We start from the raw sequence: 21397 nt of genomic DNA on the forward strand, positions 1-21397 counted from the left end.
AAATTGAGAATTGATAATTTCACAGCAAAAAAAGTGGATGGGAGGGGAAAATAAAAAATTCTGTGCCACACTTTGGTCTTTTGTTTTCAATTCTCATCAAGATAGGTACCTTGGCCTACTTACTTTATTTCCTGTAATCCTGTATGAAATCAAAATGTCCAGTCTGTCTCTCAAAGAAATAATCTTTCCTAAATTTTCGTACTTTTTTGGACCGATTTTTCTAATTTTCTATTTTTTTCAAACATCATCAGAGCGACGGCAAATTTTATTCAATAATCCACACACTTTTACCTACTAGGGTAGCTTTTATTTTTGAGAAAGTTTGAATCTGATTTCTTACAATTACCAGCAATTTTTTCGGCTAAAAAATTAAAGTACGAGTAAACAGGATAATTTGAAAAAATAAAAGGTACCTATAAAGATTGAATGCCCTAAAAGTTTTGAAAATCTGGGGTGTTTAACAAAACTTCCAAACAAAAAATCATGACTTTTACATGATCATGCATCACCTGTTTTTCACATTTTTACCAAGTAAATAGGTATAACAGCCTATTTAACTTATCGAACAAGGTTGCCATTTTTCACAGGATCAAAAATTAGGCATTTCAATTTTTTCATTTTTTTGATTTTTTTTTTCATTTTATGGGCTTTTAAAAAAATTTTCAAGTGTATTTCGATCCAAATTCCGCTCAGTATTACAGTAATTTTTGGGCATTTTGGCATCGAATTGATTTCATTGGACCATTCGGGCGGAGAAAGAGAAGGTAAAACTCAATTCAAGTTGAATTTTGAAAATTTTTTTAATGTCAGCATTTACTTGGATTCAAAAAAAAAAAAAAAAAAAAAAAAAAATACAAAGAATGAGGAAAAAACAAAATTTTGAAAGAACAACAAAAGGAACGAAAAATTTCATACGATTCAAAAAAATGAAAAAAAAAACAGGATTTATTTGCAATTTTGACCAAAAAGTGCAGGAGCTCTGTGGAATTATTGGCAAAAAAACTACTTTTTTTTTTTGAAATTTCAGGGTGTCTAATTAAATTTTAAAATAAAATAGCAGGACTTTTAGCAGGACATTTTTCAATCAAGAATTCATGTTTTGAGAAGCAAAAAAAAAAAGTTTCAAAATTCCAGAAAAAGTATGGAATAAATTTTAAATTTTAAATCTGATTGATTTTGACAAAAAACACAACTTTTTAGCAGTTTTGGTAAAACATAGAACTTTTAAGTGGAGTAAAAAGATAGAACATAAAAAATGAAAAAAAGTCAAAATTCTGAAAGAATCACAAAAAAAATCTTGCAGTAATGTAGATTTTTAAACAATTTTAAAAAATGGCTTTACTAGCAATTTTTATAAAATTGACGGGCTCTCCAAAGATACTGACAAAAAACACAACTTTCTAGCAATTTTGGTTGAAAACAGAACAGTTTGTTAATTTTGGTGGAAACTCAACTTTTTTTTAGCAATTTTTGAAAAACACAAGACTTTTGAGTCCGGTTTTGGAAAACAGCAAATCTTTCGAGCCATGAAATAAAATAAATAATTTATTTATTTAGTTATCTACTCTATGTCCTGATGAGTTATTTGATTCGTCTGTTGATGATACTTGTTTGTTGTATTTTGTTACTGATAATTAATTTCAACTTCCAAAGTCGAGTTTATACCGCAATAGCCATAATTTTTCAACAAAAATTTTTCTAAAAATTAAATTCAAAATGAATAATTTTTTTCAAATACTTACGGGAAAAATTGAAAACCAAAATAACTCTGTAGTACCGTGACCCGGGGGGAGGGGGTGGTTACATTTTACATTCTGCTTCGCTAACGAGGTCAAACATTTTAATGAGAAAAACGATAGAATCTGTTTGAATTTTCATAGAATTACCAATATCAAGCACCTGAACATGCACAATTTCACAAAATTCACCTACTTTTTGACTGAAAATTGCAAAATTCTGGACAATTTTCAAAATTTTTCCACAAGAGTGAAGTTCTCTTAAGGGGTAAGGGAAGAGGAGGAATTTTTTGTTACTATTTTCTCTCGGCAGCTTTTGGCAGGATTCTATTTCTTGTGTGGGGCTTACTTTTCACGAGTAAAAATTAATTTCACCAAATGCAACTAAATGAGGTCAAAATTATCAAATTTCAATCGTTGGACTTTTTTTCTTCCAAGCACTCAATACATATATTTAAACCTCACCATAGGTAAAGAAGAAGTTCCACTTTATGTAAGTACAATAATCTATTTAAATCTTGAAAAAAAAAAAAAATAATAATTGAAAATTTAACGAGGAAAAACTCGACCCTCTCCTCCATACCACTCAAAGTAAAAAGTTTCAGAATTGATACCGAAACTGGTCAAAATTAAATATAATAATAAAAAATCCACAGCACGAAAACTCGAATACACGTATCTCAGTACATAGATAGGTTTAGGTTATCTAACCTATCCAAGACGTACGTATACGAGCAACAGTACAGCATACACACGATTACGTTGTATTTCATTTACCTACCTTTAAAAGAAATAATATTAAATTTTTATGTTAACGTATGACATAGCAAAAAGGATACGTACGCGATGGCAGAGCGTGTCGGTGTACAGAAAAATAACATCTCGAAATCGAAAATAAAACAAAAAAAGCCAAACGCGAAAAAACAAAGAGAAAAAATAACTTACCAAAGAAAACAAAATAGAATATTGATGATAAAGCATGTTGAAAGAACAATTTATCATGTTTTATCAGCGGAATTACCCGCGAGTATTGTATTTTACCGTACAGTTGCCCAAATAACGGATAATATCATCTTTGATATTATTTCAAAGCACGTGAACATAAGCTATTTTGCAATTTTATTACGTTTGCGCTTCTAACCTCCCATTGGTCTTAACTTATGCCCCTTTTACTCTTTACAAAATAGGAGACGAAAATGGACGATTTCTCAACATGCACGGCCAACGAACGAAACCGCAGACGTGCATTTTCTATACGTAGGTAACTAGGTATGCAAAATGCTCCAATACTTTGAGTTTTCTCCAAATTCGAAGGGGTCGAGAGGGGAGGGGGTGGTTTCGAGATTCAAAAAAACGTATACTCTCGACGAACCAGGATACAAGGAAACGACTCATCGTCTCGTTTGAGGAAACTCTGCCATCTAAATCCGACTCGAAAAACATTCCGAACCAATTTTACCAACCCCTGGTCACTATTCGACCGTTTCGAGTTCGACTGGAGAGCGAAAAACCGGCCAACTCCACCTACTAGGTCCACTACGGTACGGTGCTCAAGTTATGAGATTTTTCCGGTGTTTTCGCATATCGAAAACAAATCAAGGCTTGACCACATATGGTTATCTTCAACACATCTTATATTGCATGTAATTTTAGACCGTTATTCTGCGCTTTAAAACGGCGATTTTTTTTCTTCCTCCGGTAGTGTTCTTTTTCTCTCCTTTTATATATATTTCAAACGATATAATATTCTTATAAACGTATATCATAGTTGAGTCCACGATATGCTGCGTGATGTGTTTTACTTTTTTTTCCCAACGAAATATTATACTACACATGTATACTTAGTATACGCTAGGAATAAAAACAAAAAGACAAGAACGAGCACCCTCTCCCATTCACCTTCTCAGTTCCTCTCTGCTTTCTTATGCAAACGCAGCCAAGTTTTTACCCATCGAAAATATTCATTTGAAAGGAAAAAACAGTAACAGTACACGATGATGGAAAAACTAATAAAACGTATTTTTTATCGCATCGTATAGCCTACCAGCAAAAGTTATACGTACATTTTAAAGTATAGGCCTTAGACCTATAAGAAAATCCTCTCACATTTTTAAGCTATAGGCCGAATCGAGTACAATAGGCTAAATAATTTTCTGAACCCGATTTTCGAAAATGATTTTTCTCGTTCCTCTTTTTTTTTCGTAGCCATTTTCGTCGAAAGAAAAAATATTTTCAAAGTTGATAAAAGAAATGAAATATTTTCTCGAAATTAAGTAATTTTAATAATTTTTGCCCCGAAGTTTTCCATTATAAAAAGTAACTTCTATTGCCAAGTGAGTGCGAGGAAATTAAGCTTCGACTAAAATACACTTTTTTCTTTCGTTTTCTCTCTCTCTCTTTGTTTCTTTCATCGCCGCGTAAATGAAAAATGGATTTCCAATTTTAATTCTAATTAAATAGAAGAGCGAAAAAAAAAGAAGAGGAAAAAAACGAAAAGGTCTCCAGATGCTAAAAAAATATAAAAATCTGTTATAAGTCAAAAGCGCCCTTTACACGAGGTTAGCTTGTTCGTATAGGGATGGTATTTGGATACAGATAGATGATTGAAAGTATGCAACATGAATTGAGAATAAACAGCGAAGTGGAAGAGAATCCGATGAAGGGGGGAGGGGGTAAATTGGATAGCAGGATATATGTATCTTGGTTTGACGAAAATTTTAAAAATGGGACAATAACGCCAGTTTTCATTCAATTTTAATGAACGTCGATTTTAAAAAAATTTCAAACAAATGACTTTTTTGAGGGAGTGGAGAAGGGAGTGGATTCTGCAAGTTTTTTTCAACGAGAAGACAACGTGGACTTGAGTTCTCGTTTTGTTTTCAATAAACCTTCACAAAATAATTTCACATCTCCAATTTTTTCAGAGCCACATTTCGGTCAATTTTTTATTCTTATACAAAATTTTGAACCAATTCTTTCAAGATCATTGCAATTGGTCATTGGAAAAATTGTGAGGATTTTGGAAATCGTATACATCCAATGGTATTGGAACATGTAAAAAATATTATGACTTCATTACAAATTTTATAAAAATGTCAAAATTATGTTCATCACAAAAATGATTGAATAAGTGACCAATTTCCAAGACTTTACCATTCAAGTGCAGACAAAAATTTATTCAGTTTTCATACGACCTCATTCAAAAATTAACTTTAGACAGATCGATAACCTCACAACACCTCCCTTCTCTCTTCTCTTTTGGATACAAAAATTGAAATTTTTATGAGGAAAATTCGGTTTGAGTCAGGAAATTTTTGAGAAGTAGAAGGACATGTAAGTAATTGAAATTGACAATTTTTGCAAGATTCATTTCCCTCTCTTCGCCCTTACTTCTTTCTGAATCCTTGAAAGAGATTATGTAGAAGGAATAAAAAAATCATAAAATTAAAATTTCATTATTGAAAAAAATTTCATTACTTTTTGAAACTCGAGCGAAAATTACACTCACAAAATGTTGTGGAATTCTGTGGCGAAAAATTTGTTTTAAATGCCCTAACACAATAATCTGTAGTAAAAAATGACCAAAAACCGATGTAACGTGTCACAAAATATTACCAAAATTCTTGCAGAAATCCTTCAAAATCGTCAAAAATTCAAAGGAAATTACAAAAAATTGAATCATCGAAATGGAAATCACGCGAAAAATGCAAAAAATTATACAATAGCAACATAAAATCAGGTTTAAAATAAACAGAAATTACCAAAAATTGATGAAATCTTGATAAAATTGAGCAAAATTTCAACAAAACGATTTTAAAATACGAGTAGCATAAAAACATTGAAAACCCACTAAAAAAAATAGTAACATCTCGAAACTCGAGAAAAATTTACCAAAACTGACTAAAATACTATCAAATTTGAATGCAATTTCGTCAAAACCCCACAAAGTATTCTAAAGTTCTTCGAAAATCACTGCAATATTGAAAAAAGTTGTTGAAAATAAAAATACACCCGCAGAATGATCATCAAAATTATTTTAAAAATTTGGCAAAAAATTACATTAGACGCCAAAAACTTTAAAATCTGCATACAAATGACCACAAAATTGGATTTTTAAAAGTGAACAAAATTCAGCAAAAATTACATAAAACATTGTTAAAACTTAAAACTTGCTAAGACCACATTAAAAAAATTGAACCCCACTAAAAATTGTCAACAGGGGTGAAACTTGATCAAAATCTCTCAAAAATTTCTGAAATTTCGAAAAAAGTGCTAAAAATTGCTAAAACTACAATCAGCTGCATTGGCTGCAATTTTTCATAAAATAATCAAAAAATGATCAAATTTGTCATAAAAATCATTTAAAATCTCTAGAAATTGGTCATGGTTCGATAAAACATTATGAAAATAATTAAAAACCACAAAAAATTGCTAAAAATGGTATAAAATGAAAAAAATTGTAAAATGGGCTAAAAATGAATAAAAATCACAACCAAAAAAATTAATCTTTTCATCATAAAACTGACAAGGGAACTCCTTGAGGTGTCACACTCCGATTTGAACGGGACCGCGATTTTTGGAAAGAGCATAGTCTAAAACCCCCAAAACCAAATTTTTGATTTTTGGCGAATTTTTGAAAATTCAAAATTGACTGTTTTTAGCGATTTATGATTTTTTTATAAAGTACGTACTTGATCAATAAAAATAGTCAAAAACTCTGGAGAAATCGAAAAATCGCGCTGGAAGGCTCCAGATTGGCTGGAAATGGTGAAACTTGGATTTGGGTAATTATTATGTATTAGTTTTGGGACTTATTTTGACCATTTTTATTGATCAAGTACGTACTTTATAAAAAAAATCATAAATCGCCAAAAACAGTCAATTTTGAATTTTCAAAAATTCGCCAAAAATCAAAAAATGAACTTGGGCAGCTGAAAATTTGGTTATAATGGTTTTAGACTAGGTATGCTGTTTCCAAAAATCGCGGTCCCGTTCAAATCGGAGTGTGACACCTCAAGAGGTTGCCTTGTGATTGTGAGAAAAAATTGCCTACAATATCGTGACTAGTTGAATTTACATAAAAACAATAGGAAATCACTGACAATCGACATAGTAAAACTTGAGCAAAATCTCTCTCTAAAAAAAAGTGCTTGAGATATTGAAATTTTTTTTAGAAAATTACGAAAAACCAATGAAATACCATCAAAATTTAATCAAAATTTTGAAAAAACCATTTGAAGTAATAAAAAAACAAAACAAGAAAAAAGAAAATTGGCACGAAAATTACTGAAAATCACCAGAAATTCACCTACTTTTCGTAAAAAAAATGAAACAAAATTCAGCCAAAAATTCAATACAGCACAGTTGAATTTCCACTGAACCGAATTGAAACCTTTTCAAAATAATGAACATTGCAAGATTTGAGCAAAATCTCACAAAAATGTTCGAAGTATCACGAAAAAAAATTGTTGAAAACTACGAAAAATTGATCAAGTATTTTACCAAAACCGTTTAAAATTTTACAAAAATTACATAAAGTAAAAAATATGTACAATCGACATTAAAATCGCCAAAAATTAATATTTATTCAAGCAAACTTGAATGAATTTCATCAAAAATTACAGAAATCCAGCAAACATCGTTTTGAAAAAATCCTCTAGCAATTACATATAAACACCCTAAACAAATTTTTTTTTCTATACTGAATTGAGAAAACCGCTTCAAGGAAGTCGGAGGAGGAGGAGGAGGGTGAGGGGAAACTTTCAACCTCAACTTCGAGAACTCAAAACCGAATAGAGACTTCAGATCAAATGTACCTAGGCCTACATAATTAATCAGCAATTTGTCCTATGTTGCCTCCAATTTAGTACCTGGTACGAATTTTATTACAGTTTTTAATATTCTGGTTTTATGAAGATGAGAGAATAAGAATGGACTTCAAATTTCAAGTTGAAAATTTATCAATTCATTTCAAAGGATCATTGGATCATTTTTACGTAATTTTCTCAATCACATCTGACATATTTTGGGAGCGTAGAGTGGAGGAGTACCATACAACTACCTACCAAACCAGTTTGTAATTTTATAGTTTCTTACTTGAAAAAAAAAATCGTAAAAAACAAACGGAACATACAACACACAAAATTGAAATAGAAGAAAAAAAATCGCTAACTTTTAAAAACTCACCGTAACTCGCACCAAATCATATCTACAATTTCCATTCCGGCAATCGATTCTCGTCGTATACTCGTATAACAGCTCCGATGAATAATTCACGTTCTCCGTGTAAACGAGACCTGCAAAACAAATGGGTATTTTTTTTAATTATGTCGGGTGCTTTCACTTTAATTCGAAATTTTTTATAAAGTAATTTCATCGCCTCTTACACGTTATACTTTAATAATTTTACTCAATAATTTATTCTTTTCGATTGAAAGTTTGTTCAACAAAAGGGAAGAAAAAATACGATTCGATAGGGGCAAAATGGTTGGTAAAAAATTAATATCGTCGATTCGACTCTGCGACAATTTTTTTCGCCTCTTTTTTTTCATTAAATCTAATGTTAGCGCCGCGCCAGCCATTCTCACCGTATCATTTTAATTAGCGATTTGCCGACGAGAAAAAAAATCATTTAAAAATGCGATCGTTGAATAGGAAAAAAAAATATGTCTAACTTTATCTAAAAGAGCTGAGAGATAGAGATACCTATACGAGATGGGAAGTTGGTTTAAAGACGTTTTGAAAATCGTTTAATAAAACGTATTTTGGGGACATACCTATACGCAAGAGTAGGAGGAGTATCTTCGGATATATAGGTGATATTAGTTAGAAGTACTATAAGCCTTTTGTTTTTATTACAAATCTATAAAAATCATACAATTTTATTGGAAACCATTACTAAAATACAAAGTCTTCATCTGCGAATAAAAACTACACTCTATGCTTCTTCTGTGTTGTACTATACGTTATCAGGTGAGGGACTTTTTTTTTTTTTACAAACCTGCAAATAAAAACGCTGCAACAACACCTCAATATTAGTATTTGTACAGGCACCATACGGCCGATACATAACGTTCATAAAATTTTACGATTTTTTTATGCTAGAATTTTATTCAAAACTTATGAGCTTCCGTTTATGTTTAGTACTTAACTTACATGCGCTATTACTTTTCAAAATTTAAGTAGAGCATTACTCGCAATAAAATCCAAGTTGCGTACATCGCGTACCTATCTACCTACTTTTATGTAACGAGTAATACTTTTTTTTCCTTTACCAACGAGACTATAACATAAATGTAGCTGGGTATACCGATGAGATACATAGGTACATAAAAAAGAAGGGACATAACGCTGATGACAAGATATCCTATTCGAAGGGAACGTATCATTGAAATAGTATTAGTTGCTGATGAAAGAGATAGGTACCTACTTACTTACTTATACAGCGAAAGTGAGATTATTCAAATCAATGCTGGCTTCAGGACAGAGAGATAGGGAAACATCACCTGTAACAAATTCACGTATAGGCGTACAGTTAGTTAGTTTATGAAGAAAAATTAAGACAAGTGTTCGGTAGACCATCAATAACCGCATTATATCGGACTGTCTATTAAAAAGTATTATTTTTCGGCATGTTAGCGAAAAGTAAAAAGTTTTCGACGAAAGTTTGTATTTGTTGGTCATTTAAAAGTCATCAATAGAACATTATAACGATATGCGCGACATCTGTTACCATCGTGCGAGTTTAGAGTTCATATGACAAGCTGTAAAGTAAACTTTTTTATGCAGATTCGGCTTCGGGAACTTTTTCGTTGAAAAATGCTAAATTTTCTACTCCTAAATGTTAACTTTTCTTCGCCCGCGACTATGTTTTGGATTTATTTAGATGAATTTCAGTAATTTGCAAGTTTTCTCTCATGTTGATAGTTATCCAGTCCAAGATGAGAAAATTTCGATGATTAGCTTCGTAAAAATGTTCGGAAATTAAACATCGACGAGTAGGTAAAGGTATTCCAAAATAGGTGTACTATTGAAATCAAATAGGTATTGAAACACTTCAATTGGTGAAAATGAAACACGAGCTATCTTCAAAACCACGTAAGACGATGAGAATTACCGAATGCTTAGTGATATTATCCAACGTTACATTGTCGAACGCTTAGTCATCATTTCAATGCTACTCCAACTCCAATTCTTCACCGAATATGACGTAATAATGCGTAGAAATGATCTCGAAACGTATTACCCCGAATAATTATTCATTTAAACCCTTTTTGAAACGACGAAAGTGATGAAAGTTGAAACGAAGATGGAATTAACAGAGCGTCGGAACGAACGACTTACGAAGCCTTGATCAAGTAACAAGGTTTCCAAATATCAATATTACTTAAAAAATATATTCTAACTCGATCATTACGAATAATCAGAAGAATGTATTACTTCTTAATAGCTTACTTTCATTATCATAACGATGATTCGGGACTGGAAGATGAAACGAAACACTTGCCGGAATGATAGTCTTCGACTCTTCGACGACTTACTCCTACAGACTCAACTTTCTGTTCAACGTTCGAGCAGCTATACAGCTCAACTTCGACTCTGTAAAACTAACAAAGAACATTCCAAGTTCAAATACATCTCGAATAAAGTAAATGGATACGATTTATTACGATTCAAGTTCGTAACAATTGAAAACATCGAAGGAACAATCAACACTCACCGCTGGAACTTTCAATCACAGAATCTTCGGAATCCTTCGTTGAACCGAACGATTAAACATCTATAACACACCAACGACGTATTTTACTCGATATTATCCATTAATTAACACATTAAACGTAATTAAATCAAAGAAATTGTCATAAAATATCCGAAATTCATCTCGCGATAAAATAATTCTACGAAAAAACTTGAAAAAACTAAACAAACGGACGCCATCTTGTAATACGTACACTTTACGAGTACACTTGTTACGAGGTAGTCCGGTACACTTGTAAGCGTAGTCCGCCACAAAAATAAGGTTGGCAGCATTGGTATTTACCTAGAATTTACGTTGATACCGTTACCTCACTGTAATTAAATGATCAATGTCCAGCCCACGAAAATTGAATAATTTTTAGAAAATTATGAGTATTTAATTGATTATTTTACTTCACAGATAATTAGTTAACTATTAATGATAGATAATTCGATAATTATCATTGTTTAATGAGTTAACGCCAGCTTAACACGTATCTTTACATGAATTTTCGTAAGTATTCGTTGCTTATCTATGGTTGCTCTTGTGATAACAATTTCGAGCTCGTGACTGGGAAAATTTATGGAAAAAGTGCAAGAGAATTCAAATTAAGAATAATTAGTGTATTGTACTAGTAGATAAACGAGTGACAGAGTATATTCGACTTGGTTAAAGAATTCGTTCAATTAGCCAACGTACGGTGTTAATTTATAGCCTTTTTTTTCATCCAGTTTACATTTCCTTATCACGTTATCAGCTAATATTTTTCATCATCTACTTACACAATATTTTTTGTCAACAGATTTGAAATCACTGCTGTAAAATGATGTCTGACGATAAAGAAGACGGAGAGAAACTATTCTCAGAAAAAGGCACATCGCAACCTCCCGAAGCTGCAAAATTCATACCAGATACTGAAACCAAAAATGGGGTATCGCCTATCAACGTCGAATGCATCAAGTCCAAGTTCACCGGATTGACGAAAGAAGAACTGTTGAAATATTCCAAAGATCCGTTTTGGATTCGAATACGATGGACTTTATTCATTCTGTTCTGGATTATATGGTTTATAATGTTATTCGGAGCTATTGCTGTTATAATAGTTACCCCTAAATGCAAACAAGCCGATCCTCCACTTTGGTGGCAACGCAGTGCGCTGTATAAAACTGAAGTCTTAACGTTACCCCAAAAAGACGGTTTAGTTATTGGTAAGGAATGAATTATTTTCAAACTCGGACCTTATGGGATCGAAAGTAGTAATGGTTGTTTGTGTTCGCAGATTCGTTAAGAAGACATATCGATCATCTGAAAGAACTTGGAGTTGAAACCTTAGTACTTAAATACGTTCTTAATGCAGATCTTAGTACACCTTTAGATGTAACCAATTTTACCGATGTTATGCCTGTTTTGAAGAGTTTGGATGATTTTAAAACCAAAATTATCGACTACGCTAAAGAAAAAGGTATTATTTTTTGTTTTTTGTATTTTTAAATGAAAATCCTGTGAATAGAATTGGTCATTGCTACTGTTCATTTTATCGTATTTACAGATATCAACGTTATCATCGAGTTCATACCGAATTCATCTAGTAAAAATCACGTTCTGTTCATCAGAGCAACTTCCAACGAAACAGACTTCGAGGATGTTTACGTCTGGTACCCTAAAAATAAAGAACAAAATACCAGCAATTGGGTAATTACTTCAGTATTTTTGTTTTTTCATCATTCAAAGTCTTCATCAATTTACATGCAGTAATATTTTATTAAATTTCCAGAAAAGTGTATACGGTGGATCAGCATGGAGCAAAGAAAATAATCGATATTTTCTCCACCAGTTCCTCGCTAACGAACCCGAATTCAATTTCAGAAACTCGCGTACATTACAATTATTCAACGTGAGTTTATTTTTTTCTCCCTTATGAGATTTTATGACACATTATAATTTATTTTCATGATTCACGACAGGACACTTTCCTAACTTGGCTGAATCTTGGAGTAAAAGGATTTTTCTTAGACCGAACGGAGTATTTACTCGAAGATGCTAATTTCGAGGACGAAAAGGTGGCTCGAAATACCAGCTTTACTGCTGATCAATATGGTTATTATTACCACTCCAATACTTTTGAAAGACCAGAAACGACTGAACTTCTGAAAAACTGGAGTTCGATTATTAAAAATCAATCGGGGTAGGTAAAATTTAGTCCACCAATGCAGAGAATGCAGTCTTCGACAAGTTTACTGATTCGTGATCGTTGTTTTCAGTATTTTAGGTGTTAGTGGAGGTGTTCGCGATGACAGAGAAATCGCTAATTTCGTCTTCAGGCCGATTTTCTTGCCACCTAATTTCAATGCTACTCAATTAAACGATGATATTACCAGATGGAAAAGCAGCGTTGATCAACCAGCTTGGGAGGTATTTGAAAATTCCTCGGTTTAACTAAGATTACGTGAATTTTTTACTTATCTGATAATTTATTTTTCAGTGGAATTGTACGAAAGATGTAAAACAGTGTTTCCCCGAAGAAGCTATCGATGGATTGAGAATAGTTAGCTTTTTGTTACCAGGAACTCCTGTTTTGAAATTGGGTCAAGAATTTGGCTACGATAATGGTGATTTTTCGATTTTGAAATTTCTTCTCTAGTCTTATGCTGAAAAATTAACCTTTAATTCTTTTTTTTTTTTTACAGTATTCCATCCGAATAATAATACAATAAACCAAGAATTATGGCAGCAAGTTCAGGCTAATCAATCAGCTAATCCTGAGAGCCATCTTAATATAGTCAAAGAATTAATTAAGCTACGAGAAAAACCGTCTATAACTTATGGTACTTTCGAAAGCACCGTTCTCAAGAATACAAACAACTCGAGCAGCACAGTATTCGCATTTACCAGGTAAATGATAACTGGTAATATGATATTCGTTAGAGTGGATCGTTTTTCAACTTGAATCATGGCCAATTGACCTCAATAAAAAACAGAAAAAAATTGTTTAATTGTTCTGATTCTTTTTTGAATAATTTATTTATGTATTTTTTTCAGAATAAAATCTGGTAATCCTGGATACCTGGTTGCTTGGAATTTGGGTAATGAGTCAGCAGTCGTCAATTTCGATCAATTTACAACAGTTCCTGATGATTTGATCGTCGTTATAAAAAGTGGTCGCGTTTTTGGAAATCAATACCCAAACAAGTACGTAAATCATATTTTTTACGAAATAATCTTCACCGTATCAAATTTCTAATTAAAATTTCATTTTCAAAGGAGCCGGATTTTCAGTTCCAACGTCGAATTGCCACCGAAAGCAGCGGCGGTGTTCAGTTTTGTTCCTAAATCACAAAATTAAGTATCAAGACCTACGGTCACATCGTCGACCGAGAATCCTTGAATGTCGCGTGCTTCGTTGGCTTGAATATTTATAAAGAAAAAGCTTCCTATAGCAATACTCTCTGTTTCTCTCGTGTTTATAATACGTCAACGAGTATCGCGAGTCCTTAACATAATTTATTCCTAAGACAATAAATATTATGTATTAGTTTTTCTTTTTTTTTTCTAACGACAACTTACGTGAAAGCATTTTTTTTGTCTCTCAAAATGTTGTACTCAAAAAAGCTTTTTATTTTTACTTTCATTTTCTTTTTTTCTTTTTCCCTCCTCATCTCTATGTATACATTTTTTTTTTGGTGTTTTGGAAACCAATGTTAATTATTATCCGTAAAAGAGGCCGGACTCATTTATTATTTTTACGTCTAATATTGTACTTCATCGATTTAATTTATTCTTATTTACGCATTTTATTTTTAATTTTTTGTTTTCGATGTGAATCTCTTGAGTTACGATGTTTTTTTGAGTGCAAGAAAGTAGGAATATTGATTGATATCTCATTTGTAGTCGAGATGGAGATAATTATTATAATTTTTGTATTTAGTCTTAAGTATACCCTATTACTACCTAAATTATGTGGTTATTTATTTTTGTTGTGTCCTCGTTTTATTGTTCTGAGTTTTAAAAACTCGCCAATTATCAGGTTTTGTCGTCGATAAGTATCTGTTGAAGTAGTCCGCAGATCAGATTACCTACATAATTACAACATCATACGTATGTGAATGTGTTTTCATTACCTTTAAGGCATTCTATTTATTGTGAAATTTAGATATTAAAGTATTTAATTGTGATTTCTGCTCGTGTATTTTTATTTTTCGGTACGAATTATCAATTTAAGTACAAGACCCCCTTCCTCTGATTCGTAACATTGCGCAATTTCTCGACGAAAAAAAATAACATGTCAAAATATTATCTTATTCCTGAAGTTTATGAATTTTGAACAAAGTAGCTGCAATAAGTACGAAATTTTGGCTGGTGGAAAATTTTAATAAAAGAAATTCGGCGACATCATCGTGGAAATTATTTTCACGTTCGCATTCTTATCTCGTCCAATAGGAATGCATGACGTACTTGCTACTTTCTATGAATTTATAGGTATTTTATCATTTACCTACAGCAATTATTATATCTCTTAATGGTTTGGTACTTTGTAAGACAAATGAAGAGTAAGCAATAAAAACTTCATGCTAAGTTGCAATGCTTTTCAACCAAGGCAGAGCTGGTTTGCATTAATTTTCCAAAATCAATGCTGGGTTTAAAACAAGAAATTGTTCAAAAATTAAAACGGTTTTGATCCGCATAAAAAACACTAAAAAAACGTTCAGGTATTTTACTTAAGTACTTAATTTTTTTGAAAAAATATGAATTTCTATCCGATATTGAGGGAATAATAATTGGCGATAATTTTCTTGAACTCGATCAGTAAAGTGAATCGGAAGGCTTTTTTCATCCATATTTTAGTGATTCGTTCAGATATTGAAATCTCGAAAAAGTAGGTAAGAAAATAATTAAAAGTTTTATTGACGTTCATGTAGTCTTAAAGTAACTTAATTACATACAACCATACCTACACGATTATACAGTTTTTATTACGAGTCATACTATTGCAATCGTCAAAGCGATCTTTAATCTGTAACCAAAATTAGTATTTACTTTGGAAAAAATTTTCACCATTTTTTTCTGGAACACACATAAGTAAAAATATCGAAATTTTAGTTTCAGGAAGAGAAATTCTATGATGAAAGATTACTTTTTCATATGGTAGGTAGGTATAGGTACACTACTCAGAATACTCCATTCAATCAAGGTTTAAGGTACACACCTGAATAGAGACATGAGCATGCTTCAATTCCCTAGCAATATTCTGTACCAATCTGATACGTTCCCCTTCGCTAAGATTATTCCAAAATACTGTGGCCTGGCTATAGTTATCATCGTCGTCGCCAGATTCATATCTATGCGTTGAACATGAAAAGTATGTAGGTATGTATAAAAGTAAATCTCACGCGAAATTTGTCTCGTGATAGCAACTTTTAATTATTAGAAAACATTGTTTTGGAGATTTAAAGATTATTTCAAATTATCAGAAGAAATAGGTAATGTTCTTTACCTATACACCTTTCCTGAGACCTCATAGGGTGCAATATTCACTCCTCGAAGTGGCTGTGGTCCTCCAAAGCTATTAGGGAAATAATCCGGTGCACCTTGTAGGCTGTAATTGGCGTAATCTGATGCTCCGTCTCTTTGGTAATTAGTAACTTGAACATTGAAAGGACAATTGACAGGTAATTGTAAGTGATTAGCTCCTAGTCTGTAACGTTGGGCATCGCCGTAAGCAAAAAGACGACCCTACGGAAAGTAAGTAGATAGTTTGCATTTTATTACTGCTGTTGACTCAATCCACACCCAGCAATACATTTAAACATACTTGCAACAATTTGTCTGGACTGGGCTGTACACCAGGTATCATGTGACTAGGGTTAAATGCCATTTGTTCAACTTGTGCGAAATAATTGATTGGGTTTCTGTTTAAAACCAGTTTCCCTACCTCTATCAGTGGGAAGTCTTCGGTTGGCCATATCTACTTGAAACAGAAAAAATGAAGTTTGTACCTATATAATTATTATGACTGTTAGCGCTTTCATGCATCGATTGCACTTTTCGAATGCAGGAGTTTTTCCAAACTTATCAGCAATACTAATTCATGCTGAGACATTTCTTTACGTGGATCGCTCAAAAAAAGTCAGCAGATTTTGACCAAATTCAGCAGAGACCTTCATTTCGAGTTGAAAGTTACTCAGGTGCCTCTGGTGGAGAAAAATAAGCTCTCAAAGAGGACTCCTAGCGGTCATTATCCAACCTGTTTTGTGACCATTTAGGGCTCCACTGATCAATTGAAAATTTGCAAATCACATATTTTTGGATAATTATAAATTCGTGTTTTGAAAATTTTATTCTTCCTCAATATTTTCGCATTGATAAGTCACTCCACTCATTGACAACTTTTCCAAAAATGGACACAAATCAACACTTTTTGACCACGTTTCCAAAATTTGACACAAATTGACACTTATTGACAACTTTTCCAAAAATTGGCATTTAATGCCAACTTTTTCAAAAATTGACACTTTTTGACAACATTTTAAAAAATTCAACACCTTTTGGCAACTTTTTCGAAGATTGACACTTCTTGGAAACGATTCCAAAAATTGACACAAATTAGATACTTACTGACAACGTTTCAAAAATTTTACACAAATTGACACTTATAAACAACTCTTCCAAAAATTGGCATACAATGACAACTTTTTCAAAAATTGACACTTTTTGACAACTTTTTTAAAGATTGACACTTTTTGACAATTTTTTAAGAGATTGACACTTTTTGATATCTTTTTCAAAGATTGGCCCTTTTTGGCAACTTTTTCAAAAATTGACACTTTTTGACAACTTTTTTAAAGATTGACACTTTTTGACAATTTTTTTAAAGATTGACACTTTTTGATATCTTTTTCAAAGATTGGCCCTTTTTGGCACCTTTTTCAAAAATCGACACTTTTTGACAACACTTTTGAAAATTCAATTTAACACGAGCATTCAGTCGACAGAAATTTGACGACTTTTTTAAAGATTGACTTTTTTGACAACTTTTTTAAAGATTAACACTTTTTGGCAACTTTTTCAAAGATTGACACTATTTGGCAACGATTCCAAAAATTGCAACAAATTGACACTTACAGACAACTCTTCCAAAAATTGGCATTTAATGACAACTTTTTCAAAGATTGACACTTTTTGACATATTTTTCAAAGATTGACCCTTTTTGGCAACTTTTTCGAAAATTGACACTTTTTGACAACTTTTTCAAAAGTTGACACAAATTGGCACTCGCTGACAACGTTTCTAAAATTTGACACAAATTGACATTTATTGACAATTTTTTCAAAAAGTGATTAATTGACACTTTTTAACAACTTTTTAAAATATTGACACTTTTCGACAACTTTGTCAAAAATTGCCATTTAATGACAACTTTTTCAAAAATTGACACTGTTTGACCACTTTTCCAAAATTGTCCACTTGTGACAATTTTACAATAGAACCAGGGCTCCAGGACACATTGAGACATTTTAACAATTGTCACATCTTGACTACTTCGCAACAAATTGACGCATTTTGATAACCCTCCCCCAATATGGGCACCTTTTTGACAACTTTTGCAAAAATTGAGCCCTATGACAATATTGACAAGAATGGACAATTTTTAACAATTATTATGCCAAAAATGGGCACTTCTTTGCTAAAAATTGACTCTTTTTGCAATTTCTTCAAAAATTGACACTTTTTGACAACCATTGCAAAAACTAACCTCTTTATGACAACTTTACTAAAAATGGACACTTCGGGACTTCTAACAATTGGGCCAAAAATCGTCATTATTGAAAATTTCAAAAAATCTAAAAAATGTCATTAGGTATATTTTTTGATATTTTTATTTTATTTTTGAAATTAGCAATATTGATCCAAAAACTGGCACCACTCCGTTTCAAAATATTTCTCCAGTTTCTAAACTTATACCTTTCTATTTTTCGGCATGATTAATGGGAAATATTTTGAAAAAATAATTCAAAACACGAATAAACAGGTTGGGTAGTGACATACGTGAAAAAAAACACGATTTTTTCGAAAATGTCCCCTCTTTGAGAGCCCATTTTTCCCCTTCAAGGGATCCCCCGGAACTAATTGTAAAATGTTTTCTGAACGACTTTCAACTCAATGCGAAGGTTTTTGCTGAATTTGGAAAAGATAGAAAATATTCACAACACCGTTCCTCATCAAAAAATTACCTTAGTTGCATCGAACGGATCATATTCATACTTCGCAGCTTGCTCGTAAGTCATAATTTGAATATACATGGTCCAAGAAGGATAATCGCCTTTGTCAATGGCATTGTATAAATCACGAATACTGTAATCAGGATCCTGTGATGCTGTTTGAGCCGCTTCATCAGCGAATAAATTTTTCACTTTTTGATTAGTCTATACGAGAAAAAAAATGTAGAAGTTAAGTAGGTAAGCCCATTAATACGAGTAGATAAAAACAGCGAAGCCTATAGTCACTTGTTGCTATTTTTTTCTTACTTTAAAATGGAATTTACACCAGTACGCTCTACCCTGTTTGTTAACTAATTTAAATGTATTGATTCCATATCCGTCCATGTGCCTGAAACCATCCGGTATACCGACATCCGAAAACAGATACATATTTGCGTTCGTTGTTTCTGGTCTTAATGAGTCGAAATCGAACCCACTATCATCCTATAAGGTTAAATGTATCCATTCAATCTTAGGTAGGTAGGTAGGTAAGTACACAATTTATTGAATGTGACAATGGAGTACATTCATTATATCGTGAATACAACTTACCCTTAAGTGGGTAACTGGATTCCTTTTTTGGGAATGGATAAAACTTGGAAATAGCAAAGGATCTCTGATGAAAAATACTGGAGTGCTGAATCCTACTAAATCCCATATTCCATCCTCTGTGTAGAATTTTACGGCAAATCCTCGAGCATCCCTTTAAAAATAATTGTTACATTGCAACGAGAAAGAGTTGATTTTGCAACTCAAACTTCACAGATTTCAACGAAACCCATCTGAATCGATAGAACGTGTTTTAAACCACCCCCCCCCCGCTACACAAAATTTCAAATGCCAAAGCTCATTTTTAAATTTTTGGCGAATTTTTAAAAATTCTAAAAACTCAAAAACAATTTGAACAGATGTTTTAAAACTTTTTTTTTATGAAATATAAATTTGTTCGAGCAAATTGCGAACCAAATGTGAATAATTTCTTCAAATTTACTCCCACGCGTCAACGATTCGCCCTTTCTGGAGCCTCCAGAGATTTTTTAATTTTCTTCAGAAATTTTAAAATCACTTTGGGAGTGTCAAAAATCAATTTTAGCATGCTTGATGCTATACCTAACTTTATTCTGTGCTTATTGGGCACCCTCTACACCGCGACCTTGAAGAGAATTCTTTACCTGACAGTGTCTGCAGAACCGCTTTCTCCAATAACCGTGGAAAATCGCACAGCTACGTCAGTTCGTTTACTCTTATTGGAAAAAGGGATCAGTTTTGTGTATTTTGTGACATCGTGGGTACATTCAAAATATCCGAAAGCGCCTTCAAAAATACTTAAACCGTTAGTAATCAATCATATTTGATTTTTCATCTTAAAAAAATATGTACTTGGGGTAGAAAACTTTGCAGCTTTGAAATTTTTGTGATTCAGATAAAGATGTCTTAATATGTTATTTTACGATCAGTAAATCAGATAATCAACTTCATCAGCTAAAAATTTGAATTTTTTTCTTTTTTTTCGTTCATTCTAATTGGAGATTTCGGAGTCCCTGGCAATCCTCGTCAAGAAAACAGCTGAGATATACATATTGAGGGTGGCTTGGACCAAAATATTTTTGAATTTTATACTTGAATGGAATAATATTTTAAGCATGGTTAGGTATTCAAAAATTGTCAAAAAAAACTGTACAACATGTGGGTGCTTATAAAATATGTAGGTAGGTAGTTATGTAGGTACATCAATTCGAGTTTCTAAATTCTCACAATTTGTCAACTTACCGCCACCTTTAGCGTGCACAGCTCTTTCAGGAATACGTTCTCGATTGAACTGAGCTAATTGACCGATCAAGAGTGTATCTTGGAGTAAAACAGGTCCTTGGCGACCAGCTGTTAAAGACGCAGTCAAGCTATCAATAGGTTTTCCAGCACTGGTCTTCAATACATCACTTCCCTATTATGGAAAGTACGCACCATTATTACTAAAACCTCTTCATCGTTCCATCAGTTCAGATCTAATCGTATGAAATAATTTTTCCCTGGGAGGTACACCACAATTGTTCAGTGATAAAGATAAGAAAAATTGATCATTTGCCCCTGGCAGAGATGCTTAACTGGCATAAAATTTAAAACGACCAAGCTTGGAAACGTCAAAAATAAGGAATAAATCGAAACAATTATCTTCCAAATAAGTCTGACTTATCCGAGCTCAAAAAGTGCTCTAATATTCGGGAACCTCTAATTTAAGTAATCTGATGTATTCGATATTTATGTAGGTAAGGTAGGTACTTAGTTTACTTACGTAAGAAGCTCCATTATTACCAATTACCAAAACTGCAATGAAGGTTGCAGAGAATACCTTTTCGAAAGTCATGGTCACTGTGACATTAACTAAAACAAATTTTAGAATACTTACTCAGATTGATAGGTAGACTAAATTATTTTAATCTAGTGCTATTAACAAACAATAGACAAGCAAACAGAAACATAAACATTTAAACAATACCCTACTTGTGGATATGAATAACAGAAGAATTTGCTAATGTTGAAATTAAAATTTACTAGAAACTATTTATAACTTTTTACATGGTATACTTAAGTGCAAGTTAGGTCTTGAGTTCACGTAGAATAAAGGAAAGTTCCTGATATGACTTATTTTTACAAATAGAATCGAGAATCA

At 32.4% G+C, this 21397-nt stretch overlaps 2 protein-coding genes and 1 long non-coding RNA gene across 5 annotated transcripts in view; 1 reads left to right on the forward strand and 2 right to left on the reverse strand.

The window, feature by feature from the left end:
• The window catches only part of LOC135849494 (uncharacterized), a 109485-nt gene extending 98814 nt beyond the window's left edge, over positions 1–10671 (reverse strand). Inside the window, exons 1-4 of the long non-coding RNA XR_010559551.1 lie at positions 10456–10671; positions 10191–10342; positions 9174–9241; positions 7923–8032 (exon numbers count right to left, since the gene is read on the reverse strand). This is a non-coding gene — a long non-coding RNA (uncharacterized LOC135849494). The remainder of the gene's footprint in view (positions 1–7922; positions 8033–9173; positions 9242–10190; positions 10343–10455) is intronic.
• A 163-nt stretch (positions 10672–10834) lies between these two features.
• Positions 10835–14645, forward strand: LOC135849478 (maltase A3-like). 2 transcript variants are annotated; one of them, XM_065369930.1, is made up of 11 exons: positions 10835–10986; positions 11276–11681; positions 11753–11935; positions 12023–12165; positions 12248–12367; positions 12438–12658; positions 12735–12885; positions 12956–13082; positions 13161–13365; positions 13513–13662; positions 13735–14645. In XM_065369930.1, the coding sequence occupies exons 2-11, from the start codon at positions 11297–11299 to the stop codon at positions 13814–13816; spliced, it is 1767 nt and encodes a 588-aa protein (XP_065226002.1). In that variant the 5' UTR covers positions 10835–10986; positions 11276–11296; the 3' UTR covers positions 13817–14645. The 2 variants fall into 2 exon arrangements, with proteins under 2 accessions (XP_065226002.1, XP_065226003.1); XM_065369931.1 differs by lacking the exon at positions 10835–10986 and adding an exon at positions 11013–11168.
• Positions 14646–15351: 706 nt separating this feature from the next.
• LOC135846284 (catalase-like) lies at positions 15352–21388 on the reverse strand. Of its 2 annotated transcripts, none has more exons than XM_065365279.1 (11): positions 21229–21388; positions 21020–21108; positions 20500–20671; positions 19902–20043; positions 19282–19432; positions 18997–19173; positions 18703–18894; positions 16283–16435; positions 15965–16203; positions 15677–15809; positions 15352–15534 (listed from the first exon to the last, which is right to left on the reverse strand). In XM_065365279.1, the coding sequence occupies exons 2-11, from the start codon at positions 21089–21091 to the stop codon at positions 15451–15453; spliced, it is 1515 nt and encodes a 504-aa protein (XP_065221351.1). In that variant the 5' UTR covers positions 21092–21108; positions 21229–21388; the 3' UTR covers positions 15352–15450. The 2 variants fall into 2 exon arrangements, with proteins under 2 accessions (XP_065221351.1, XP_065221352.1); XM_065365280.1 differs by having other exon boundaries at positions 21304–21374.
• Positions 21389–21397: the final 9 nt, after the last annotated feature.

The sequence above is a fragment of the Planococcus citri genome, chromosome 5 (genome assembly GCF_950023065.1).
Source record: "Planococcus citri chromosome 5, ihPlaCitr1.1, whole genome shotgun sequence".
NCBI lineage: Eukaryota > Metazoa > Arthropoda > Insecta > Hemiptera > Pseudococcidae > Planococcus > Planococcus citri.